This window comes from Ciona intestinalis, unplaced genomic scaffold, assembly GCF_000224145.3.
Source record: "Ciona intestinalis unplaced genomic scaffold, KH HT001078.1, whole genome shotgun sequence".
Classification (NCBI taxonomy): Eukaryota; Metazoa; Chordata; class Ascidiacea; order Phlebobranchia; family Cionidae; genus Ciona; species Ciona intestinalis.
In genome coordinates, this window is record NW_004191399.1 from 31,822 (window position 1) to 41,409 (window position 9,588).

The 9,588-nt window shown below is 37.5% G+C and overlaps 2 protein-coding genes across 2 annotated transcripts in view; both read left to right on the forward strand.

The window, feature by feature from the left end:
* The first annotated feature begins 2 nt into the window (after nucleotides 1–2).
* LOC100181179 (acyl-CoA synthetase family member 2, mitochondrial-like) overlaps nucleotides 3–9,588 on the forward strand; it is a 25,970-nt gene continuing 16,384 nt past the window's right edge. Inside the window, exons 1-9 of the mRNA XM_002124284.4 lie at nucleotides 3–130; nucleotides 1,522–1,717; nucleotides 2,521–2,649; nucleotides 3,218–3,390; nucleotides 3,973–4,138; nucleotides 4,841–4,936; nucleotides 5,593–5,741; nucleotides 6,331–6,422; nucleotides 6,895–6,968. Coding sequence (XP_002124320.1) covers nucleotides 3–130; nucleotides 1,522–1,717; nucleotides 2,521–2,649; nucleotides 3,218–3,390; nucleotides 3,973–4,138; nucleotides 4,841–4,936; nucleotides 5,593–5,741; nucleotides 6,331–6,422; nucleotides 6,895–6,968 — 1,203 coding nt within the window. The remainder of the gene's footprint in view (nucleotides 131–1,521; nucleotides 1,718–2,520; nucleotides 2,650–3,217; nucleotides 3,391–3,972; nucleotides 4,139–4,840; nucleotides 4,937–5,592; nucleotides 5,742–6,330; nucleotides 6,423–6,894; nucleotides 6,969–9,588) is intronic.
* LOC108950848 (chondroadherin-like protein) overlaps nucleotides 7,920–9,588 on the forward strand; it is a 10,587-nt gene continuing 8,918 nt past the window's right edge. Inside the window, exons 1-2 of the mRNA XM_018816980.2 lie at nucleotides 7,920–8,808; nucleotides 9,036–9,197. Coding sequence (XP_018672525.1) covers nucleotides 8,419–8,808; nucleotides 9,036–9,197 — 552 coding nt within the window. The 5' untranslated portion in view covers nucleotides 7,920–8,418. The remainder of the gene's footprint in view (nucleotides 8,809–9,035; nucleotides 9,198–9,588) is intronic.

Sequence of the window (9,588 nt, forward strand, 5' to 3'; positions counted from 1 at the left end):
TAATGGCAGCGAAAAACGTTGTTTTAAGTGCAAAACTTGTAAATGTAATAAAAACAACCACAGCGTCCAGGCAAAAAGTACTTGGTCGAGAGTTTTGTTTTACCAATGCCCGCCAGTTTTCTTTGACAAGGTAAGACATTATTAACTTTCTTTAGAAATACATTTTTAATTGTGAGCTTTTGAGTTTTAATTCTATATACGCTCGTATCGTAACCAAAGTCGGTTTCGATACTACTAGCGCTTTGGGCGTGCTGTATAGGTCTTTATGCAGGACAAATATGCGGACACAAGGGTTTATTACATCCATGTTATGAATGAACAAAACTTACTTTATCCTCGCGTGGCCAGAAAACGACATTCGTTATCACACGGGTTTAACAGCACGTGCCAGCTTACGAGTTATCATGTACGTTACTTTGTGAGTGAATATTTTTGGGGGGATTTTTTCATTTTTTGTGTATGGCTGATAATTTGGGCAACCCATTATAGTGACCACTGGGTTGGAGCAATTGCCGTTACGTGTCTTGCCCAAGGACACATACGCCAACAACGGTAGCACCGACGAGCCTTGAACCCATTACCTCTGGATTAGAGGCAGGCGCGCTAACCACTTTGCCACGGCGCCGGATTGGTCACGGCGTCGGATGTTATAGCGACTGTCCCAGGCATAGCGAAAAATGACAATAATTAATATGCGGTGTATATATGTTAAAAGTAATGAAATTCTTTCATTTTACCGGTATATTGCTTTCGCCAAAACCTATCACCAAAAAGTAGACTAAATTCCCTTTTTCCGTTATCGTCAAGCGTACTATTTACTGTCATGTATTCGGTGTAAAAAAACGAAAGGTTAAATGCACCAAAATGTAATAATAATAATCATACTAGTATATATGTTATGCTTTACGCGTGTATAGTCTGTACCGCTTGTCATATTATGTGTCGCGTTTTTGCATGCATGTATATAAGTAGGGTAGGGGTAGAGGGGACACATTTAGCACATAATATCTAAATATTCTGATCGTGGTTTATTAAACAATTAACAACGGTACATGGGGGTCGTTGTAAAACAGTTTCATAATTCTTAGAACGTTCATTTTTTTACCAAATAGGACGAGAAAATTATAAAGCGTGTCTCATCTTTCCCCGGCCTACTATATATATGTCCCGCCGTAAAAAACTAAAGATCCAAGCCACTAACCGATAGTTACTTAATTCGTATACCCAATAATACATAGACATAAATAGCCCCCAACCCTTTACCACTACCCACTAACCCATACCAGAAACGCCTTGAAGCAGTTGGATTGGTGGGGCTAGCTCGAGCGTAAGTTGACCTCACTGGGTGTCGCTCTTGAGTTGTTCTGTATTTATTTGTTACAATGTGCAAGTCACCTGACAAAGCGGTTTAAACGCACATATGCGACAAACTGTCTTCGTGGAGAAAATGTCTTCGACCTAACCGCTAAATTTCAGATTTTTATCGGTTTAAAAATTTAATATTTCCTATTCGTTTTTAAGGTCAAACAACATAGAACTTCCTACCCAAAGAGCCAAGCTTGTAAATAGCTACTACCATGGTACTTCTCCATTTCCGTTGTCGGACCTGACTCTTGGCAAAGCACTGCAGCAAACTGTTGAAAAATACCCAGATAGGGAATGCCTGGTTTTCTGTGAGAATGATCAGCGTTTGACTTTCTCCGAATTCATGATAGAGGTATAAGTGTTTTATAGTTACATGGTACTTTATATAAACGCAACTGTTATTGTTATAATGAATTATAGTAGGGTGGGGAAAAAAATATAAGACAACTTTTTATTCTCTTGAATTGTTCAATTTGTAAACAAAAAACATCCAAAGAGTTATAACACCGCATCTTAACGACTGCCGTAGACCTTTATTAATTGTTTAAAACACAATCAGGATACTTGAATATTATGTGCCAGCGGACACATTTTGCACATAGTATCCTAATATTCTAATCGTGGTTTATTAAACAATTAACATTTAACGGTCTATGGGGTCGTGAGGATAGTTTCATAATTCTTAGAATGTTCTTTGCTTCCACTAAATGGGACGAGAAAATTATAAAGTATGTCCCATCTCCCCCCACCCCACTATATATGTTTCATTTAAAAACGCATCGTTGTATCGTTTCGGCTATACTCCTAACCTAATAAAGGAAAGAGGTTTGTTGCCATTGCAATATTGAGCGGGTTTGTCCTTGGTCATAGAGTCATATTTTAATTATTCTAACGCACTGGCACTAATATAGTATAGTGGGGAGAGATGGGACACCTTTTTATTTTATTTTCTCATCCCATTTGATCGTAAACAAAGAACGTTCAAACAATTATAAAACCGTATCCTCATGACTCCCATATACCGTTGTTAATTGTTTAAAACACGATTAGGATATTTGGATATTATGTGCTTGATATTTCCTATCTTCCCCCACCCTACTATACAACTCCCTTGTCTTAAATTTAAACGTTTATTTTAATTGACTTACATTAAAGGTTGACAAGTTAGCTGCTGGTTTGCTCAAGCTTGGTCTAAAACAAGGGGACAGAATTGGGATTTGGGGACCAAGTACAAGAGACTGGGTTGTCACCCAGTTTGCGACCGGGCGCATTGGACTAATTTTGGTATGTTTTTTTTTCGTTTCTAATCTGTACCGATAGGTTGTTAACAAAAACGGGTTTTTTAAACTGGTTTGATGTGTGTCAGGAGCAGATTGTGCGGTTTAACCATATAGTAGGGTAGGGAAAGATATGACATTTTTTCGAAGAACAATTTTTAACCCGTGTCCTCACAACTTCTATCAACCATTGTTAATTGTTTAAAACAGGATTAGGATATTTGTATAGTAGGGTGGGGAACATGGGACACCTTTTAATTTTTTGTGGCATTTGGTAGTAAACATTGAACATTTAAAGAATTATAAAACCGTATCTTTACGACTTCCATGAAGCGTTGTAAATTGTTTTAAACACGATCAGGATATTTGGATAATCCGTGCCTAAGGTGTCCCATCTTTCCCTATAGTTCTGTATAAATAAAAAGATAGAAGAAACAGATACTCACAAAACTACACACATAATGACTTAAAAGCGGGCGCGAGGTGTATGAAATAGGACACCTTTGTGATACGACAGTTGTTGTACCGAAACGGGAGATATATGTATCATCATTGCATTCATATTTTACTTTTAGGTTAACGTAAACCCAGCGTATCAGACTTCTGAAATGGAATATGCATTACGTAAAGTTGGTTGTAAAGCTATTATATCTGACGTGACTTATAAGACGCAAAATTATTATGATATGATACGAGAGACCTCCCCGGAGATTGATTTTTGCCAAGAAGGCCAGCTTAAAAGTCACCGGTAACTGCTCCTATTTGTATATCTGACAGTTTGGATAACTCATTAGTGATCGCTGAGTTTATAAATCATTTAGTCAAGCTGTCTAGAAAATTTTAAGATATAGTAGGGTGGGGGGAGATAGGACACCTTTCATTCTATTTTCTCGTCCCATTTGGTAGTAAACAAAAAACTTTCAAAATATTATAAAACCGTATCCTCTCGACTCCCTTGAACCGTTGTTATTTGTTTAAAACACGTTCCAAATATTTGAATATTATGTGCTAAATGTGACCCACCTTTCCCCGCAGTACAATATATAATAGGGTGGGGTAAGATGGGATACCTTTTCATTCTATTTTCTTGTCCCATTTATTAGTAAACAAAAAACATTCATACAATTATAAAATCGTATCTCACGACTCCCATAGGCCCGTTGTTAATTGTTTAAAACACGATCAGGATATTTAGATATTATGTGCTAAATGTGTCCCATCCTACCCCATAATACTATATATGTGACAAGTTAATCCGTATCCTATAGCCCAGAGGCAGGTATTTAAAATATTGAAATTCTGGTTTAAACTATTTAAATCCGTTTTTTAGGCTTCCCGATTTGACCACAGTTATAATGATGGGGGAAAAACACTTTCCGGGAACTTATCGGTTTTCTGACGTTATGAATGCAGGAGGGCCGAAAGAAATCGCCCAAGTTCACAACTGTCAGTCGTCGTTACAGATGGACGACCCTATTAATATTCAATTTACTTCTGTGAGTTTTGGTTACTTAACTTTAAACACGGGTGTTCTGCTTTACACACCTTGTGTCAGCTTGAGAGTTACCAAGTATGTTACTTTGCGGGTGAAGATTCTCGTAATGAAACAGTCAGGATCAAAATATTTACACTATGCCTGGTAACAAAAGTAATATAATATAGTTGCCTATTTAAATTTGTCAGAAAAGTTTTTAGAATTAAGTGCTACAAGCAAAAATCAAGTTCAACGCAATTGTTATACAAGAAATATATTTCGCCTAAACTAAAAAGCAAAATATATTTCGCAGGCGAAACGTCGGTTATATACAATTCCTCACATTGATTAATAAGTGTTTAAATAAAGAAATAAGTTTAACTTGTTTGACCCTTGCGTGGCCGGAAAACGACAGTCATTATAACGCGGGTGTTCTGTTTTATACACCTCGTACCAGCTTTGAGTTACTATGTATGTTACTTTGTGGGTGATTATTTTTTAGGGTTTCTTTTAGTTTTTATGTATGGCTGATAATTTGGACAATCAATTACTAACCAATGGGTTGGAGTAATTACCGTTCAGTGTCTTTCTTTATAACACATACACCCACAACGGTAGCAGCGACTAGCCTTGTACCCATAACCTCTGGGTTATAAGCTAGCGCGCTAACTATAGCGCCGGACGAGTATGTAGTTTGTATTCACTGTTTTTTTGTTGTTTTCAGGGCACAACAGGCCACCCAAAAGGTGCAACTTTAACCCATCATAATATTATCAACAACGCTCTTCTTATTGGAAACCGGATCGGTTTTGACGATGACGTAAGTGGTGACGTGTAAATACGTCATAATTTAATGTATGGTGCAATAATTGAGTTGTGATATTTTCAACGGGTTACGGTACAATATAAATTTATGACATTTGTGGTGTTTTATACACCTCACGCGTACTGTCCAGTTATAACATTGGTGTCTTGGTATACACCAGACATATATGCTGGTGTATTTATACATCTTATGTTCACTGTTGAGTTATAACATGTGTGTCTTCTTATACACCAGACACACGCAATATAGGTTGGGTATTCATGCAGGGGCGTTTTAAGATATAGAAGCTTATGACGTAATAATCGAGCAGTTGACTTGTAATAATATAGATATTATTACATCATTGATATTCTGACGTCACCATTTAAAGATTACATCATGTATACTCGAGAACAATTTATTATTTTAACATTGTTGTGCATACAAATGCAAACGCCTGTTTTCTATCGGGTATAATGGTGGCCCCCTAATTTGTCTGGACCCATCCGCGGCTGAGGGTTTCGCGGGGTCTAAGATACGCCACTGTATTCACACACCTCATGTCCTATTTCAAGATAAAACATCTGTTACTGAAAAACATAGTATAAGCACATGATACATAAATGCGCCCTATGCTCGCCATCGTACATATAACTAGCGTTGTTTTACAGCACGACAGAGTCCTATGCCAGGTGCCATTATACCACTGTTTTGGAATGGTGGCAGGTACTTTGTGTATGGCAGTGTACGGGCAAACGATGGTATTTGCTGTTGCTGGTTACGACCCTGCTGCTAGTGTAAGAACACTCATAGCAGAAAAGTAAGTTTAGCTTTTATATTTAAATAAATATAGTAGGGTGGGGAAAGATGGGACACATNTTCATTCTATTTCCCGTCCCATTTTGATAGACATTTACAGAAAAAAAGAATGCTCACGACTTTCATTGACCATTGTTAATCGTTTAAATCACGTTCAGGATTTTTGAATATTATGTGCTAAAGTTGTCCAGTCTCCCCTACCCTATATATTATTACTACCAGCACGGTGACACTGCGGTTAAAGCGCAAATTCCTAGACAAAAAGGGTGCCGGTTCGAGGATTATTACTACCACTAGTGTTGGCTTAGTGTCTTTTTTTGTGCATGACTAATAAGTTGGACAACCCAACAGTGACCACTGGTTTGGAGCAATTGTCGTTAAGTGTCTTGCCCAAGGACACATATACGCCCTCAACAAAAGCAGCGAGCCTTGAATCCATTACCTCTGGGTTAGATGTAAGAGCGCTAACCCCTTTTGCCACGGCTTATAAACGGCACAAATCAGTGTTAAAAAGACTGCTGTTGCCTCCCGACGCGAGTATAATGGAGTTTCATTCATTTTTTATTAAACTCATATTTTTTGCTTGACAGCTGCACAACAATATTTGGAACACCTACCATGTACATTGACGTGTGTTCACATGCCGAAAGTATCAACGCCAAATTTACTGGACTTACTAAAGGTAATTGTCGATATTGGGCAACATACTATATAGTTGGTTGGGGAAGATGGGACACCGTTTTATTCTATTTTCTTGTCCCATTTATTACCTAAATTAAACTTACCTACTTACCTAAATTAAACATTAAGCAAAACATCAGCAGATCATTGTGCCACTTGCTCTGGTTTCTATCATTCTTTAAAACAAAGTTCCTAAATTAATTACAGACTTGTTTTTATGTTATATAGTAGAATAAAGAAAGATGGGACATCTTTTTATTCTATTTTCTCGTCCCATTTGGTAGTAAACAAAGAACATATAAAAGATTATAAAACCATATTCTTACGACTCCCACACACCGCTGTTCATTGTTTAAAACACGATCAGGAAACTTGGATATTATGTGCTAAAGGTGTCCCGTCCCCCCCCCCCCACACTACTATATATTTTTATCACCAAGAAAAGGTTTTTTACAGTTGGTAATTTGTTTTAGGTGTAATGGCGGGTTCTCCATGTCCCATTGAAGTTATACACCGCGTTGATAGAGTACTTGGAACTAAAGTACAGGTTAGAAAATGTTTTTAACTCGTCCGTTGCTTTTAACGTAGTTTGCTACACTGTATCAGTAATGATGTTTAAAGTTTGGCTCGTTTTAAAGTTATTCTAAAATGTGTTATCGTGTACTAGATTTACATGTCTCTCAAATTGTGCCACCTATAATACAGATTGTCATAATGTGCCTTAACAAGCTGTTATTATATACATAGTAGGATGGGGGAAGATGGAAAACTTGTAGCACATAATAACCAAATGGCCTGATCGTGTTTTAAATAAATAACAACGGTCTGTGGGAGTCGTGAGGATACGGTTTTTACAATTCTTTGAATGATTTTTGTTTACTACCAAATGTGGCGAGAAAAATAAAATGAAAAGCTGTCCCATCTTCCCCACCCTACTATACAAGTTTACTTAAAAACACAACTACCAAGTTGTTTGTTATTGCGGCACAAACAAACACGATACAATAGATGATGTTACATCATACTAGTTGTGACGTCAGGGCTTACAGCCAATAACAAGGATAATAAAATCGAAATTTTTGACACATGGCTACACCCCACTCACTGGAATAACTTCCAGGATTTCCCAACCCTTATTTGAACAAACTGTGGCGTCTTTTTGTCACTTGAAGTGAGAAAAGTCTCCCCTAATTATGACGTCACTAAGTCTTTTGTTTCTTCATCATGAAGCAATTACTATGACGCAACTTCCTCTAAAACGACGCGCGAAATTTCTCGCTTCGAATTTGGGTTACTTGTTATTTATTTTGTGACGTCATCGCAGCGTGACGTCATTTATAAGTGTTTCAGACGGCAAGGGATTATTTTGCAGGAGCATACTAGGTAAGCAATTATACAAGCTGCAGTTCAGAACACGAGTGAATTCGTACTTATATATAAGCTTAGAAATTTATTACAGCTATTTAAAGTTCATATGTAGTTAGTACAGAACGTGTAGCAGATTGGAGAATTAAGCAGTAGTATATAGTAGGATGGGAAAAGATGGGACACCTTTAGTACATAGTATTAAAATAACCTGATTCTCTTTAATTATTTAACAACGGTCTGTGGGAGTCGTGAGAATACAATTTTAGAATTCATTAAATGTTTTTTTTGTTTACTACCAAATGAAATGAGAATATAGAATGATAGTGTATCCCATCCTACCCCACTTTACTATATATATATAGTAGGGCGGGGAAAGATGGGACACCTTTAGCACATAATATCTAAATATCCTGATCGTGTTTTAAACAATTACTAACGGTCAATGGGAGTCATAGGCATATAGTTTTATAATTTCTTGAATGTTCTTTGTTTACTACTAAACGGGGCGAGAAAATAGAGGTAAAGGTGTCCCATCTTCCCCTACCCTACTGTAGTAACGAAGAAAACGACACAGTTTTATCAATTATAAATCGTATGAAAACCTCTTTCAAGCGGTAGGTTGGGCAAAAATGAAATCGTTGTTGCTTTTAAGTTTAGTGTTATATTATGCAGCAATCAGAACCATAGCTTGTCCCGATTCTTGCGTTTGCACAAAAAACAGACGAAGAGTTCTGTGCTCCGGTGTTGCCAGTGTTTCAGATGAAATACCTGCGAACACACAAGAGCTTATATTCAAAGGAAGCCGACTGGGAACACTGGTATCTGGCACTTTTGAAAACCTTCCAACTCTTGCAACGCTTGTGCTTAGTAATAACAAAATTACCGAAATCGAAAGAGGGGCGTTTCGTGGGCTTGTTAAGCTACGTCAACTTAATTTGAAAGGAAATTCTTTGACTGCGTTGACGCCTGGAACTTTTCATGGACTTGCAAGGGTTATCAAGACAATTAACCTTGAAAGGGTGAGTTTTAATAATAATAATAACTTTATTTGTCACTTCGATTACTCTTGCGAAAATTTAGAAATATTTTAAACGTAAAGATAGGATATAGCGACAAAACAACAGTTGTAGAAAAAAACACGCTTGTATTGTCGCGTCCGTGTTATAACGACTCGTTTTCCGGCCACGCGAGGATAAAATAATTTACATTTATTCATTCATTTATTCATATTTTCTATTTTTTTTAGAACAATATTTCCGAAATAGCCGACGGTGCATTTTCCGACTTAAAAAAAGCGAATTTGAATCTGCTTTCTCTCGCAAAGAACAGTTTGACGGCCATAACACCGGGGGCGTTTAAAGGTCTCGCCAAACTGAAGACGTTAGTTTTAAGCGACAACCAAATCAATGTAAGTAACACCCATATATTAAATATTTTTGTGTAACTCTTAACAAATGTGTTCGAAGCTGTAGCACAGTTGGTTAGCGCGCATGCCTCTGACTGAAGAGGTAATGGGTTCAAGGCTCGTCGCTGCTACCATTGTGGGCGTATGTGTCCTCGAGCAAGACACTTATCGGCAATTGCTCCAAAATCCAGTAGTCACAAATAGGTTGATCAAATTTTCACATAAAAAAATTCTTCAAAGATAATTACCTACAAAGTAACATATACTTCACTGGTAACCTCGTCCGGCGCAGTGGCGTAGTGGTTAGCGCGCCTGCCTGTAACCATTAGGTAATCGGTTCAAGGCTCGTCGCTGCTACCATTGTGGGCGTATGTGCCCTTCGGCAAGACACTAA